Source organism: Nyctereutes procyonoides, unplaced genomic scaffold (assembly GCF_905146905.1).
Source record: "Nyctereutes procyonoides isolate TBG_1078 unplaced genomic scaffold, NYPRO_anot_genome, whole genome shotgun sequence".
Lineage (NCBI taxonomy): Eukaryota > Metazoa > Chordata > Mammalia > Carnivora > Canidae > Nyctereutes > Nyctereutes procyonoides.
Window position 1 is genome coordinate 41094427 of NW_026575146.1, and position 16977 is coordinate 41111403.

The 16977-nt window shown below is 46.1% G+C and overlaps 1 protein-coding gene across 5 annotated transcripts in view; it reads right to left on the minus strand.

The window, feature by feature from the left end:
* Positions 1–16668, minus strand: part of NTRK2 (neurotrophic receptor tyrosine kinase 2) — a 331718-nt gene extending 315050 nt beyond the window's left edge. The window contains exons 1-4 of one of the 5 annotated variants that reach the window (XM_055309666.1): positions 16370–16668; positions 15719–15839; positions 15239–15450; positions 14187–14760 (exon numbers count right to left, since the gene is read on the minus strand). In XM_055309666.1, coding sequence (XP_055165641.1) covers positions 14187–14398 — 212 coding nt within the window. In that variant the 5' untranslated portion in view covers positions 14399–14760; positions 15239–15450; positions 15719–15839; positions 16370–16668. The other 4 variants (XM_055309670.1, XM_055309671.1, XM_055309668.1 and 1 more) reach the window with 4 other exon arrangements.
* Between the last annotated feature and the right edge of the window lie 309 nt (positions 16669–16977).

Sequence of the window (16977 nt, forward strand, 5' to 3'; positions counted from 1 at the left end):
ATCTGTCCTCCTAACCCCCGTGCCTGCTGATGCCATGCTCAAGGCCGATTCTCTTGCTTCTCCCACCTCCCCTAGCCCAAGAGAGCCTATAGTCGAAGAGAGTCATACAAAATAAAAACAGCCGAGCCTAACATGTCAGGCACTAGTGTGAACATTTCACACGAGTCAGCTCATTTTAACTTCACAAAAACCTGATAAGAAAGGTTCCATTATCGTCCCCTTTTACAGATGGGGAAACTGAGACACAGAGAGCTGTCATAACTCATCCAAAGTAGCAGACGTGGACCAGCTTCACGGGAGGGGGCGGGGTTTCAATCCAACAAGAAATCCTGACTCCCAGCCCGCATCCTTCCCCTATACAAACGCCCAAAGAAAATGAAAAATCAATTTGTTGATCCTCCTGTGCATGGCCATGGACATTTAAATTCAGTGATGTTTTAATTTGGGAAAAAAAAATAATGAGGAAAGGCACTTTTTAGACACAGTCTTCAGAATGCTAGGATCCTGCTAGGGTGCCACTAAAAAAACATATTTATATATTCAACCATAATGAGCTGATTCTTAAAATATTACATTCAGATCTAGACCTTTCAGGGGGAATTTAAAAAACTGTATGGGGAAGAGAGAAAGGTGGAAGCTGGTAGCTACTGATGTTTAACTGCCCCCATTAACTGCTGGGAACATGTCTGTGCTCTGCTGGTCTGTCTGGGTCTGTGATAGCACAATGCTTACGATATGGTCAGGGGTAGAACCTCCATGTGCTGTCCTTGCTGGAAACGGAACCTCATGCTTGAGAATTCCCCTGAAGAAACGGGCATCACTGCGAGGAGCAGCCTGGCTGGGCTGCCCACCACACTGCACACTCCTTGGTCTAAGTCCTGAGCTTCCTCTATTCTAGAGCTATCACAGCCCACAGCTACGCTGATGCAGAGATCAGATCCCCAAGACAGAAGCCCAGACAGCATTTTCCCTCTGCTCTGGGCAGTGTCCAGGCACATCAGTGGTCCTCTCCCTGGTGGTCCTCCAGCCAAGTTCCTCCATATGAGGCAGTGCGTCTACAGGGCTGACAGGACGTTCCTACACCTTTCCTGGTTAACTTAGTAGGATTCCAGAATTCCCTACCCCAAAACCCTGAGTCCACTTCTTTTTTTTTTTAATTTTTTTAAATTTATTTATGACAGTCACAGAGAGAAAGAGAGAGAGAGAGAGAGACAGAGACACAGGCAGAGGGAGAAGCAGGCTCCATGCACCGGGAGCCTGACGTGGGATTTGATCCCGGGTCTCCAGGATCGTGCCCCGGGCCAAAGACAGGCGCCAAACCACTGCGCCACCCAGGGATCCCCCTGAGTCCACTTCTAATGCTTGTAGAGGCCTTTTCCATAAGTCTGTCCTCCTAGGCACAGCAGGGATGGGGGAGAGGTCTGAGGCTGTCTGTGGTGGCATGGATGGGTTTTAATTGTATAGACTAGACTGTCCAACAGGGCTTCGAGACAGAAGGGTTGGGGGTGACCTGGCTGGGGGCCCCCACTGGTGCCTTTCAACAGGCCAGATAGATGGTAGGAACTGGCCTAAGTCTTGTTGCCCAGGACCCAGAAAAATGCCTGGCAGGGAGGCCATGTTCAAAACATATTTGTTGATTGATTAATTGGCTGAATAAATGAATGAATTGATCAATCAATCAACACATGTATGTATAAACAATTCGTTGCTGGCCTCCAGTTCAGTCATCCATGGGAAAAGATGATGTTTTCAACAAAAGATCTATTGTCCCCTGAACTGTATATAGATATAAAATCCAATGAAAGGAGAGAAAAGACATATTCTAGGGAGCTCCATCCACGCCACCACAGACAGCCTCAGACCTCTCCCCCATCCCCCGATCCCTGCTGTGCCTAGGAGGACAGACTTATGAAAAAGGCCTCTACAAACATTAGAAGTGGACTCAGGGTTTTCGGGTAGGGAATTCTGGAATCCTACTAAGTTAACCAGGAAAGGTGTAGGAGCGTCCTGTCAGCCCTGTAGACTCACTGCCTCATATGGAGGAACTTGGCTGGAGGACCACCAGGGAGAGGACCACTGATGTGCCTGGGGTAGACTGAGGCAAATAAAAGGGCAAGAGCATCCTCAACACACCAGAAGACACTCTCCATTGTGAGAGAGCAATTTTGGAAAAGAATAAATGAAATAGCTAGTAAGTTAAACCCCAGTCACCCAGGCTTATCATGAGAACCAACGCCTCAAATAAAACTAAGACTTTTCTCATGAGAGGTAAACATTATGGTTCCATAATGCTCATTCCTTTTAAAAAATTTAACTTTCAAAATACACATGGAGTCTAAACTATTTTCATTTGTATGTATATTATGAACATACTTCAGCGTTGTAAACATAAATAAATGGATGTTATTTATCTCAAGGGGGAATTATCTTTTTGGATTATTCAACACAATCTGTTCACCTATATACTTCTCCACTCTATTTTTAAAAGCGTCCCAATCTCGTATGTCTATCAGTTGTTTTATGATCAGTTTTGCAAACAACTATCAAAATTTCGAGATGCCTCATAGTGTTAATTATTACAAATATAAAGGAAGTCCCATGAAACATTCATAGGATCAGCCCAATGCACCTTGATTGCAAAAGCACACAAGTACATATATCAGGTGGTACACTAAACTGTCCCTGACACATCATCTTTTTATACTCCTGATGTCTGCAGTTCTTTAAGAGAAATGAACAGCTTCTACCAGCCATGCTACAAGAAGGATAAATCACATCTGAAATCTCACACCAGAATCACTTTGTAAGTAAAGCACCATAAATGCAGTCACAGGGAAAAATGGCAATTGATCCACAGGGATAGCCATTATTAGCTATTACACAACAGAAAAAGCACAAATCTTTCTCATTAGACCTATTTGCTTGCAGGAGATCAGATGTCCCTAGAATGATTCTTTGTCCCTGGCTTTGCCTCTGCTGTTGAGCTGGTCTGTTGTGCATCTCCCATCATCTGCTTGCCCCCATCCTCCCATGGCTTCCCTGTCCCACCTTCCTGTTGGATACACAAGATGCCTCCTCCATCAAAGCTTCATCTTTCTTCCTTTCCAGCTAGCTGTGCTACTTCTCTACAGGACTGAATTTGTTGTGTTTTTTTGTTGTTGTTTTGTTTTGTTTTGGGTTTTTGTTTTTGTTTTGTTTTGCTGTTGAACCAACATTGTGGTATTTAAATCCACAAACATCTTAACCTGATGAGTAAAAGGTCATGTCTAGAAATTTTTCAACTGACAGCCCAAAGAACAACTAGTACACACTTTTACTTGGAATTCTCCATGACATATCTGTAGGAGCATGCATGCTCCTACATCCACGTGTGTGTGTGTGTGTGTGTGTGTGTGTGTGTGTGTGTATGATGTGGAGATCTAGGACACTGTGCTAGGTGCTGGGGGAAAGCATGACCAAGATCCACAAGGTCCTTGCCTCCAGGCCACTTACATCCTAGTGGTATGTACAGGTGGGTAGCCAGGAATGCATTTATGTTGCTAGGTGACCTGTTCTGAGATTGGGAAAGAGTACACGGCAGGGACGCAGCCCGGAGGTAGGAAGGCAGGGGAAAGGTGTTCCAGGCAGAGAGTCCCGCCGATGTGACTCCAGGGAGTTAAGTAAGAGCATAGTTGTATTATCTCACTGGACAAAGGGAAAGGCAAGATATGAGGCTAGAGGTTTGAATTTGAAGATTTTAAGATTCATTTAGACTTATTTCAATATATAAACAGAACGCTATCTAATTTTAAAATACCAATACAATGTGGGGGGAGCTAGGCAAGCAATTTCTACAATTCGTATGGAAAATGATCATGCAAAAATAACTGAATATTCTGAAAGAAAAGACTAGTGAGGGCAGCCCCGGTGGCTCAGTGGTTTAGCGCTGCCTTCAGCCCAGGGCCTGATCCTGGAGACCCGGGACTGAGTCCCACATGGGCTCCCTGTATGGAGCCTGCTTCTCCCCCTGCCTGTGTCTCTGCCTCTCTCTCTCTCTCTCTGTGTCTCTCATGAATAAATAAATAAAATCTTTAAAAAAAAAAAAGAAATCTTAAAAAAAAAGACTAGTGAGCAAGACTAATATTTTGAATAGAAAATAATAATAATTAAAGCTTTAGGAAATAAAAACAGTAATGCCAGCAAGTAAATAGACAGAGCTGATTAACACAATAGGATATATCCCAAAATGGTCCAAACTGCTAGCTGAAGTTACTGGGGGACAGGTAGAATTATATAATCTACGGTGTCAAGAGACCTGATCGGCTGATCAGCTATCTTGAAAAAGTAACAAAACTATTTTTTTGCTACTCTCTCCTTATGGAGCAAAAAGCTTTGAAGTATGAAGTAGTGAAAGTAGTAGAAGGAAATACAGACTTACTTTATACTCTCAGAGTGGGGAAATCTTGTAGCCAATTTACAACACAGAAGCCATAAAGGAAATGATAAATTTTACTACAAAAGAATATACAATTGTGTCACTAAAAGAAGAAGTAACAGCACAGCCAACATCAGAAGACAAGCAAATTGTTAGGCAAGGTATAAATTTTCTTTTGTCAAATGGATTTCCAAAATACCATTGCCCAGGATTATGACTGACAATGGTCAAAAGGTTTGATAATGAATAATGCTGGCTTAGTGGTAGAAAAACAGGCACTTCCAGTTTGGGTGGGAGAATGAAATGATGTGATCTCTTTGCCAGACACCTTGGCCTAAAATCTAACAAAATCACGAAACACCCTGCAAATGGCCCTGCAATTCAAATTCTAGATAGAGATTATCTATAGATTTCCTGTAGATAAAATCATGCATGTGTGCAAGGACTTGAACATAAGGTTGTTCAAAAGGAGGTTGGGAAAAAAAAAAAAAAAAAGGAGGTTGGTTAAGTAAAGAACAACCTATTCATTCAAAGGATTACTGCCTGGCTGTGAACAATAAGGTTGGTGCTGATACAGAAACATTTTTTTTTTTTTGTATATTCTTTTACTGGAGTTCGATTTGCTAACATATAGAATAACACCCAGTGTTCATCCCATCAAGTGCCCCCCTCAGTGCTTGTCACCCTGTCACCCCGTACCCCCGCCCACCTTTCTTTCCACTACCCCTTGTTCATTTCCCAGAGTTAGGAGTCTCTCATGTTCTGTCTCCCTCACTGATATTTCCCACGCATTGGATACAAAAACATTTTTAAGATATAGCCTTCAGTAGAAAAACACCAACATGCAGAAGAATGGGTACAGCATGCCTTCATTTGTGTACAAACAAAAAGGACATATATATGCACTCATGTATGTGAGTAGACTCCTGCTGGAAGCTGAGAGATCAGAGGGGTTAATTTTTCATGATACATTCCTTTCCACCGTTTGCATTTCTTATCATGTTCAAATATGACTTGAAAAAAAAAAGCTAATCACAAATAGAATTTCATACGGTAAAATGAATGCATTTCTGCAAAAAGATGTGTAAAATCACTTTAAAGGATCTGAAAGGTTCCCAGGCTTGAGCAAGCCTTGGCTGAAGGCATTAAGCTTTCCAAAGAAAGAATGTGTCACTCACAGTTGGTGCTGGGCAGTAAATGAAGGAGAGAAAAAGGAGTGTCCATCCAGGGGACACAGGTCCTGGCCAAAGTACTTCAAGTTCTGCATTCTCTTTGTGAAGGCGCTCCCATTATGGAGATGGATGCCTCAGGCAAGCTTAGCTTAATGCCATTTAACATTTTAAATGCAGAATTAAGTGCCCTTGCTCTAATTCCAAGATCACCAAGCAAGCTCCCAGTTATAATTAGTTCTCCTTTATAGATCTACTGGTGTAGGAAACAACGGTAACGCTGATCTGTGCATTTGGGTCCCTAGGATTGTTATCTGCCTTATTTCAGAGCAATATAATGACAATCTGGATCGTTTGTCTGTTTGTTTAACTAAAAAACAAAAAACAAAGCAACAACAACAAACTTTGGCCTTTAAGAGACATGAGGCGCCATGGGGCAATTAGAGGCAGTGACATAATGAGATCAGCATTTAGAAAGACCACGCCAGTGCAGTACGGCACAGGAACAGGGGGCAAGACTGCAGGCAAGCCAGCCAAGTAGGAAGGCACCAAAGCATCATAGGCAAAAAAAAAAAAAAAAAAAGTTGTTGTTTTTTTTTTCCTCTGTGCCAGGGATTTTCTCAACAGGTACTGTCCACCGGCCAGTGTGTACGTGTGTACACATTGCAGAGATGAGCATCCACCAAGGCCTGAGCTGGGAAAACAGTGGGCAAAAGGCAGAGAATTCAGGTGCAGCCCCTCTGCCACCACACAGGAAGGGACTCTGGGGCACATGAAACAGAGACAACTTTGGCAGACAAAACCTGGAGTTTAGAAGAGCCTACCTTTTGAGCCCGCACTATGTTTCAGACGTTGAAAACCAAAATTCAACTATCTTTTGATTTAAATTACACTCATGTTGTCTAAGAATGCCTCATTGATTGCTTTGCCAATATTGAGAACTGATCACAGACACAACAGGTCTCTGAGTAGCCTGGTTGGCTAATGGAGTCAAAGTACTAACAGTCGCTACTTCACCCAGGTCCTCCTCCTCAAGAGAAATCCAGAATCATTAAAACAAAATTAGAAGTCTGGGTAGGGATGTAATGCACAGCATGGTGACTAGGGTTAATAATACTGTGTTGTATATTTGAAAGCTACTAAGAGAATAGATCTTAAAAGTTTTCATCTCAAGAAAAATATTTATGACCATGCGTGGTGATAGATGTTAACTAGATTTATGGAGGCGATGGTTTCATTATACATAGAAATATCAAATCATTATGTTGTACACCTGAAACTAACGTTGTATGTCAGTTATATCTCAACAGAAAAAAAAAAAAGGTCTAGATGGTTTAAGGAAGTAAATCCTAAATTATTAGGGAAATTTTACAGTTCCGGATAATTAAGTCTGAAAAAAACCACACCTAGTGGAGTTTTATAAATACATTTCTATCTCCATAGAGAGATCACATCCATACAATTAGAATCCTGGTATGTGTGTCTGTGTGTCCCAAGGATTGTTGGGATATGAACCTCACAGGGAAGTGTGGGGCATGGAATAGCAATAGGTCCTTACTTTCAATAGAAAAGAGACTCTAGATGGTATGTGATTATTACCATTTTTATTCTATACTAGAAGATGCCATATTCCCAAGGGCACACAAATCATTTATCTCTTGATTAGTTTAACATGGTGCAGGGAGAGATGGTGATGGGTGGCAGGGGAAAGACACGGGGTGAAGCCCCAGTTCACCTCTTTCCCACCACCATGCTGCTTAACTTGTGAACATTTATTTGAATCTCTGCACTTCTCTCAAAATTGCTTGCGCTTTTGAGGCTAATTTGGGCAAGTGGGGCTGAATAGTAATAGATAGAGCCATAAGCGAGATACTGGCTAACGTTCTACTCCAAATTACACTGTGTTTGACCAAAGAGCCCTGGACAAACCAATCAACCTGACAAACCTTCCAAGGATGTCAAGACCTTCCCACCTCCTTCAGAATGAGACTAGAAACAAGCAGATGTTTGGAGGGAGCATTCCAGGTCCCTGGAGAGAAGCCCTGCTTGAATCCAGAGCTATGTCTCCATGAAGACCATCGACATCATACAAAATGGTAGCAGAATGAATTCTAGATGTGAGTCAACAAGCTTTAAGCTTGCTCAATGGCTTAGTCATGGATCTCAGCCATTGATCCTGGGCAAAGAGAAGTTAGGGGAAAAAAAGAAGGCAGGAAAGAATAAGTGTACTCTGGCCACAGGTCTTTCATAGGAGCTAAGACAGGCTTTGTACAAAGGGCTGTGGGGTCCTTCACTTATATAACCACCCTTGACTGTGGCAGACTCCAAGGGCAACAGCTTGCATCCTGCTGGGTCTGCTCTGCCTTCGCTCCAAGCCCAACCTGCCAAGATGGTCCAACAGGCATAGACTTAGCATCCCACATTGCTGCCAACTTGTGAAGGCTTGTCTCTGCAGCCTGACTTTTGTGTATGAGTTGCTTGGAGAAGAGGAAGGCTTGAAATTTAAAAACAGAAACAAAACACCGTAATCTAAACAAAAAAATTATTTCCTCCAATGTGAAGATAAGACCATTGCTTTGGGGTGAGTAGCTTTAATGGCTTTGTCTCTCACAGAGACAGGTTTGCATAGACTTGGTCTAGTACTGAGCTATTCTTCACATCTCCGGCACTTCTAAAATGGTGGGTGGGGGTCAGGTTCCATCCAAGGATGCAGAACAAAAGGGAGGCACCCTAAAGTAAAGGTCATCGGCACCTCCTTTGGATGCTAGGAGAAAGAGCTCCTAGACCCAAGTTGTTTTTAACGTATCACAGCCTTAGGAGACTATTCACTGGCCTGGTTCGTGCAGAGGGGGCCGGAGCAGAACATTTCTGAGACCCTTCTCCCTCTGTGGTACCAATTCTAGGTGACCCTGTGCGCAACTCTGGACTCAGCAGTCCAGCACTAACATGCCACCAGTCTTATTAGCAGCTCACAATTAAAAAAGACATGTTTGGGGGGAATTCAGAGCAGACACTGAACATATGCACATGTGACACTGTCACCAAAGGTCCTCAGATTCTCATACCACCCTTTATTTCACAACTGATGTATAAACCACATTATCTCCACAACTGAAGCTTCGTGGAACTTCAGAGCCAGAAGAAACTTGTCTGAGCACTGAATCCAAAGCTCTCGGCTGATACTTGACAAGCTCAGGCCCTGATAGTAAGGGGCTGCTTCATGATCAGGTCACTCCTGACTCCAGCTTTCTGTGACATCTTGTTTATTTTTGTTATTGTTGTTAAAAAAAAATAAACTCAGTACCTATGCATTACTTTTCTTCCCAGGTTTATAACACTCACAAGCACTCACTCCTTCATCACCCAGATCAATATCTACTGACTTCCCAGTCCCTCGGACAGCCCAGAGACCAAAGTGGTAAGAAGGCACCTTGATTATGTGAGATACTTTCCTTCTTTAATGGAGATCGATCAGCAATCAAATGTAGAGTGAAAATGATCAGGCCACTGCAGGGCTCAGACCTCTGCCACTGGGTGGTGGGGAACGGGGGGGATTTGTGCACTAAACCAGCTAGACCAAGTAGATTATGAAAATGTTCAATCTGCTATTAACCCAAGGTTCAGGTTTTTCTCTCCTTTGCTCTCTCTCACACACACACACCAAATGAATAAAAAAATAAATTAAAAAAAAAAAGGTTCCCTGCCTAAGTAACCTCTCCTCAAAATCATCCAGTTGATTTATAAACATCAAGAGGAACCAGAACTTGGCATTGCATCAAGGGGCAGCAGGTTCAATGCCATGTTCTACCCTATGGTATTTAAAGCTACATGAAGCTCTCTAGAGACATGCTCAGTTAGTCCGAGGCCTAATGTCAGTGTTGGTTTAATAGTGTTTTTTTCCCAAACAGCCAAGACGAGAAATTAGTTAACACTGGGGACACTTGCTTAGTACCAAAGGCAAAACAAAAAAACAAAAACAGAAACAGAGACAGAAAAACAAAAAAAAGGAAAAGAAAAAAGAAAGAAAGGAATTCCCCACCCCCAGCTAAACAAGAACTCTAGGTTTTATACTCTGACGACCCAGATATAGTCAAAGAGATCATACAGAATGTTCCTGGGGAGAAAGAGTCCTCAATTCTCAGCTGTCCAGCCAACTTTTCAGCTTAGGAAATGTCATTACAAGGGAATATTGAAACAGACACAAACAGAGGTTTATGGGATAGAAACAGTGAAAGATTTTAAACAGAACTAAACTCAGCTCTGGGGAACTGTGACCACATTATCTCAACTTCCCATTACTTGCTTGTAATAACACATAACCCAGGCCCTTCCCTTAACTATAGTGCTCTGAATTCCCATAAGGAAATATCACTTTTCGGAGAAGAAAAAAAAATCAAATACATTTTCCTGTATGCTCAATGAGAAGTGATGGGGAGGGGGAGGGGGAGAAAGTTGGGTCAGAAGGGTTGAGGAGCTTTTCAATTGTTTTACCCAATGTAATAAAAACCTCCTTAATGCAGAAATTGAAGGTATAAAACCAAAGACGCTTCAAATGGTTGTGCTGAGCTGAATTCTGTAAATACCTTCGCTGGGAAGAAAGCATGTTCTCAACTCTAGCTTGCAAGTTGTGCTAGTGATACAAATTAGACTGCCTTATTTATGAGCAAGTCCAGTGTTGCTTATGTTACCACACTCAAAACTTACTCTGTGCATCTTACATGCATGTAAAGCACAATCCAAAGTTCTAGAAACCCCAGTGGAGGGGCTGAGAAGTAAACATCAGAGTAATAAAAACAGATGCCTTTCACTTAAACCTTCCGAATGCCAGGATATTTGTTTTTAGTACAATTAATTGCAGTGGAAAAGCCTACTAAGGTGAGGGGGGCCAAAATCAATGTATTAATGACATCACATTACAGTCGCTTAACCAAGCCAACAATTTATTGCACATAGAGGCTCTGGCAGCAGAGGCTGCAAATTCTATTTATGTTGTACTAAGAGGAAAAATATTAGACTTGTCTATGACCCCCAAATCAGAAACTACCACCCAAGAAATTCAGAAAAAAAGGGCCATCATTGATCTATATAAAATATGAGCAATATAATGATGAACACACCCTTTCACAACCATATAAGTAGACTTAACACTTAACACTACTAAATGGTATACTTAAAAATGGTTAAGATGGTAAATTTTATGTTAGGCATTTTTGACCCTAATAAAAAATTAAAAAAATGCATGATCTATTTTATCCATTTCTTTTTTTTTTTAAATTTTTCTTTATTTATGATAGGCACACAGTGAGAGAGAGAGAGAGGCAGAGACACAGGCAGAGGGAGAAGCAGGCTCCATGCACCAGGAGCCCCACGTGGGATTCTATCCCGGGTCTCCAGGATCGTGCCCCGGGCCAAAGGCAGGCGCCAAACCGCTGCGCCACCCAGGGATCCCTATTTTATCCATTTCTTTTCCCACTTGGGTGAGGTAGAACTTGTCCTTTGCAGTACATTTTGGCACCTGGTACTACAGAGAGTCAATGGCCAGTTACATAACTCTAACAGGCTGAATTCCACTTATGTGTGACAATGGTATTGTTTTAAAGTTTAACTTAGCAAGGCTTTGGTATAACCATCTCAGAGTAAGAAAGCTGGTGCTAAGCAGCAGTGTGATGCTGGGCAGGTGTGATGCATCTCTATAGACAGAGAGAAGAGAGATATAGGCATATAGATCATGTTGGTGTGTAAAGAGTATGAGACAGACACTACGATAGAATTTTTAATAAAACAGCCTCCAACAATGACTCTAAAAATGAAATGTCAGCTTAGCTTAAAATATGCACGTAGAAGCAAAAAATAAAACTATCTCTTAATGAATTTCTGCAAACAGTTTTAGAATGTTGTACCATGGGCTCTCTCTGAACCCAAAAAGCACAGTGGTGTACTCTTCCCCAAATATATAGATATTAAATGACGTACCATTTTTAAATGATACAGTAAACTGTGGCTTCAGCAAGTTTTAATTAGTTTATTTATTTCCATTTTTCCTACTAAAAAAAAATAGAAACATGAAATTTCAGCTAAGCACTATTAAACTACAACTTTCAACCAGGTTATTTTAAGAATACCATGGGGTCTCATAATAAAGTAAAAAAAAAAATAGTAATTTGGTTCCAACTGTAGCTGGTATTCCCCTGGCCAAGAATATAAAGCTGTTCAAGCAAATATTAATATGTAAGAAAAAGAACCAGATGGTATCATATATGGATGACAGTGAAACAAGCTCATCTACTGATGTCATTTTGATATCAAAACAGCAGAATTCAAAATAATTATATGAAGTGCTTTCCAAAAAAAGGATTTTGGTATGTTTTATAGGACATGAGGGCACAAACTGGCTGGGTGCAAACAAAGCTGAGGCGCAGGGCTGAGACACAGACTTTTTCTCAGAACTCACATCTAACAGCCCCATTGGTGTCACTAAGGAACGTAAATTCTCCATCCCAAATACTAACCCTACACACCTCCCCAATCTTTCAATCTCAGTGGATTTTCAAATCAAAAGAAAAAAATAATGGAAGAAATTAAGAGTGCCACTAACTGAACAACTGACAAACACTTTGGTAAAAATAAGAAGAATCAATTTTTTAAAGCCTGGAAATAGGAACCTGCCATCAGATATTACGGAAACAACAGCATTGAGAGAACTGATGTAAGAAAGCTCAGCTCAACTCTATTGATTTCATAAATACCAGGCAGCTAACACCACTAAGGTTTAAAATAGCATTTTTTAAACTTAAAGAGAGTTTTAGTTTCCTTTTCTCTGATTAGGGCCTTAAAAATCTTACAGTGAAAAAAAAATGTCAGAGTGAAAATGATTGGCTCTATCTCATTTCCTCCTTCATTATAGATGCATCATCTAATACAGAATTTCAAAACAATCCACAACAACACGAGACGTCTGACTGTATAAAGGCACTCTCCCTGGTTTCAAATTAGTTCAAAGGGCTCTGAATTCCATATGGCTTCCTCCGTCTGACTACAGACCCCCCCCTCCGTCTCATGAAAAAGACACAGATCCTGATGAGAGGCCACAATCACTTTGACCAGGCCAACCAGGGCCGGCACAGTTGAGGCCCTACCCAACCTTCCTATCCAGCTCTGCCTCCCTTGATCCTTGCCAAAAAAAAAAAAAAAAAACAAAACACCCAGCCTCCTGGATGCAGCCTGACAGTTGGTTGCTCCCAGCACATCTCAGCTCTGCTAGGCCTGTACATTCCCCCTGTGCTGCTGCCATTTCCTTCTGCCGAGCCTTATAACATGAGCATCACCAGCAGAACAAGCAACAGAGGCTACAAAGGTCTCTTACTTACATTAAAAACAGGTTATCTCAGTCAACTACGTTGGCAGAAACAGGGCGTGCGTTTTCTCGGGAGGAAAAAAAGCATGCGCACTCGCCAACCGGAAGGCCACAGCCCAAGCCCTATTTTCAGGGCTGCCTATCTTAGGATCAAACACCGTAAGGAAAACCGGGAGAAACTTTGCCTTACAATCCTCTACTTGGATGAATAAAATCTCATGCCAGTGAAATGTAGGTGGTGACAAAGTTTGGGGGGTGGGAGGCGGGGGGAGTGGGATATACATCTAGTAGAGGTGACAGGGAGATGCTGGAGAAGGCACTGGTGAATTCTTACTTGGTAATGTATTTGTCACAAGCCATCAGAACAGGAGGACAGAAATACACAATTCTGCTTCTCCATCAGAGCAAGACAAGCTCAAACATTTCCAGGGACACAGGGGTCCGTCCCATGCTAAAGGCAGCATTCATTAGAGTACTACACACTGCTTTATCATCCAACCTAGTCCTCGGTCATCATCCAACCTAGTCCTTCAATGGGCAATTAAGATTTATAATCCAAATGGTCTCAAAATTATATCTCTGGGAAGTCAAGTCCAAATTAAATCAGACCAGGCTTTTAGGCTTCCGACGAGCACATTTTCTCTTTCAAGAGAGCGCAATTTCAACACTCAGAACTTCTCTTCTTACAGACCATTTTCAAGGCCAGCTCTGGATGCCATCTCCTAACAAAAAATCTGATATATAAAATGCAAAGGGACACTGGTAACTGCAAACCTCAGCGAAAGATGTTGGGGGGGGGGACGGACTCTGATCTCCTTCAATAGATTTCAAAAAGTTCATCATTTTAACCTCCTTTCTAGTATATATTACTGGAACTTCTAACCTAACATGCACTTAGCACCTTATGAAACAAAAATGTCCAAAACTAAGTTATTGCATAAGGAAAGCCTAAAGCACACCCAGCAGGGCTTTCAAATACAGAGCGTATATGGAATCTCTGAAAAGAACCTATGTATTTATGTTATTGACACATATAGAACACTTGAAACTTCTGTTCCACTGTCCACTTCTCCCCGAGGTAGTACTAGTCCCAAGCCAGAAAAACAGGTAACTAACAGATGGCCCTGCCCATGCCTGACTTCTCCCCAGACTTAGACAACATTCATGCCCCGGACGGACAGACGCGCCTGGCCAGCCCCAGTCCAAGGGGCAAGGAGAGAAGGAAGGAGGAAGAGCACCAGGAACTCACATTTCGGTGATGTTCTCAGGGTCTGCACTGTTGGGCTCCAACCTCGGAAACGCCACGATGCCCGGAGAAGGGTCGCTGCACCAGATCCTAGAGGCACTGCATTTGCAGGACGTGGGACAGGCGAGAGCAGCCCTCCAGAAGCCCACGACCAGCCAGCAGAAGCCCCAGAGCCGCGCCATGGCCGGTCCATGCCACCTCGTCCAGGACGACATCCCCAGCCGCCAGTGCCAGCCGGAGTCAGAGCGAGTAGGTGGCCCCGCGCCGCACCGGCCGGCCTCCCCTGCCCCCGCTGGGCGGCCTGCGCCGCGCTGCTCGCTCCCTCGCCCCGGTGCCTGTCGCGGGCGCGCAGAGCCGAGCGTGTCCCGGGCTGAGCGTGTCCTGGCGGGCGGCGCGGTTCACAGTGGCCGGGGCATCTCTGGTCGCCTCACAGGGGGCGCTACCGCCGCTCGGAGCCCCGCCGCGGCCGCCGCTGCATGGCCCGGCGCACCGAGCACCGGCCCGCGGCGCTGCCGGCACCCCCTGGGACGCAGGCTCCTTGCTAGACGCGCACTGGGATCCGGGACGCACCTCGGGGCTGAGGACAAACAAACACGCGTGAGACTGAGCGCAGGACCCCATACGGCGCGCTCGCCGCACCCCCACCCCGACCCCAGCCGGGCCCTGTGGATGGATGGATGCGTGCACAGCTCCGGCCCCAGAAATAAACTTGCCCCTCGATGGCACTGACGCCGCCGAGGCCACTGATGTGCCCCCCGCTACCCCACCCCAACCTGAGGTCGAGGGAGGGGAGACAGAGCAAGCGTCCCCGAGACGGGATTCCATGGCACAGGCCAGGCGAAGGACCCTTCAAAGGGGGACGCGGAGACCGCCGGCGGCGGCGATGGCTCCGCGACGGGGCCCCCAATGATGCTGCAGAATCCGCCACGGCCGCCGGGCGCAGGGGGTGCGGGCAGGTGGCGTGGCGCGTCCCACCTGGGGAGCACCCCCGGCCGCCCCGGGGGGTGGGGGGAGCGAGGGCCAAGGCGCCGGAGGGCACTGTCCGCGCTGCTCACCCGGGCTCCGGCGCCTACCGCCCGCCGGCGGCGCCGGGGTGCAGGCTCCTCCTGCCGCCGGGCACTGAGCGCCGAGAGCGCGAGCGAAGGAGCGAGCGAGGCTCCTGCTCCAACCCAATTCCGGGAGCCGCCGCCGCCGCCGCCTCTGCTACTGCTGGCGAAGTGACGTGAAGGCTGACGCAGAGCAGGGGCAGAAACTCCAGAAAATTAGTCTGAAATCCAAAAACACACACGCTCATACACACACAAACCCATAACACCCTCCAGACAAAAGCAACAGGGAGGGGAGGGGAATCTGGGGGCGAGCGGGGAGGAGGCAGGCATCGGTGCCACTGGCCAGGAGCAGACAGCAGCAGCATGTGGGAGTTCATACACGCGCACACACGCACACATCCTGGCTGGGTAGACGCGCGCGCCTGCGTGTGTGTGTGTGTGTGTGTGTGTGTGTGTGTGTGTGCGCGCGCACTGAGAGCCAGGTACCTCCGAGATGGACCATTCCACCGCCCGACGCTCTCAGTCCCTAAGTCACACCGCGGTCTCTTCTACCATCGCAGTAGAGGCTGTCTCCTTTTTTGAAATGGAAACCGGGCTCGGTTCAGCTCTGAAAAATGCGCTGATTCTTATTATAGGAATCCTCCCTCCCCTCTCCCACCCCGCTGCGTGCTCCTTTCCCATCCTGCCTAAAAGGGAGGGCGAGCTGGCCTAAAAATAAATAAATATTGTAAACACCAAAACGTGCTCGGCATTGGTAACCAAGGATAACCGCCCCTATCCCGGGCCATCTATTTGAGGATCCATGGTTTTGGAGGGTCTTCCTGTTGGTGCTTTTGCAGAGGGAGGGGAGTCTCCAAATGCAACTCTAGCTCCCTAAGTGGGTCTTTCTCCTGCCGTGTTCCGGCATCACACGCCCGGGAAACAGAGACATGTGAGGGGAAGGGAGCGCGCCTGACGCTTATCGGGTTCCCTAAATGCGCCGCGGCAACCCTGGCCTGTCCGATGCGTGGCGCCGCGTCATTTTCTCTCCTCCTTCAACCTGGCAGGATTCAGCGGTTCCCAGGTCGTCGCTTCACTCCCCGCGATGCCCACCCCCGCCCCCGCGGGGCACCCCGAGCCCTTGCTCCCCTGCCGTACCTTGCGCGTTTTCGTGTGTGCGCGGGTGTGCGCGAACGCGTGCCCTGCGCCCGCGCTGCCCAGAGCACGACAGGCTTCCAGCTACCGACAAGCCCGGCGCGGGCAGAGCCTCGGGGTCTCACTAGGGACACACGAGGCGATCCGGGAGGGTCGAGGGACACACCGTAACTGCTCTGCGGGCGCAGTTAAATGATGGCTGCGGGGCATTCGCAAGCCTTGCCTGAGAATCCGTCTTCCCATTTGCGGCTCCGAGAGTCTGTTTTTCCGCAGTCATTTAAAAGGGAACTGGGAAAAATGCACCGCAGTGCCCGACACTTGCGAGAGCTCTGGTGCCCCCGCGCGGGGAGACAGCGCCCCGCACGCTCCGGAGCACCAAGCCACCGCCGCGGCCCTGGCGGGCACTGCGCGGGGGGCGCGCTCTGGCGCCAGATGCGCAACCAGCGGCGCCCCACGCGTGCGCGCCCCTGCTCGGCCGGCGCTGAGAGGCCGGGAGCCTGGCCTCGCCGAGCTCCCTCCCCGCCAAAAGGCCGGCAGCGCTCAGCTCCAGAGAGGGCGACCGGATGGGATCTCGTCCAGAGGAGGAGAACGGTCACCGATCTGCTCGCAGA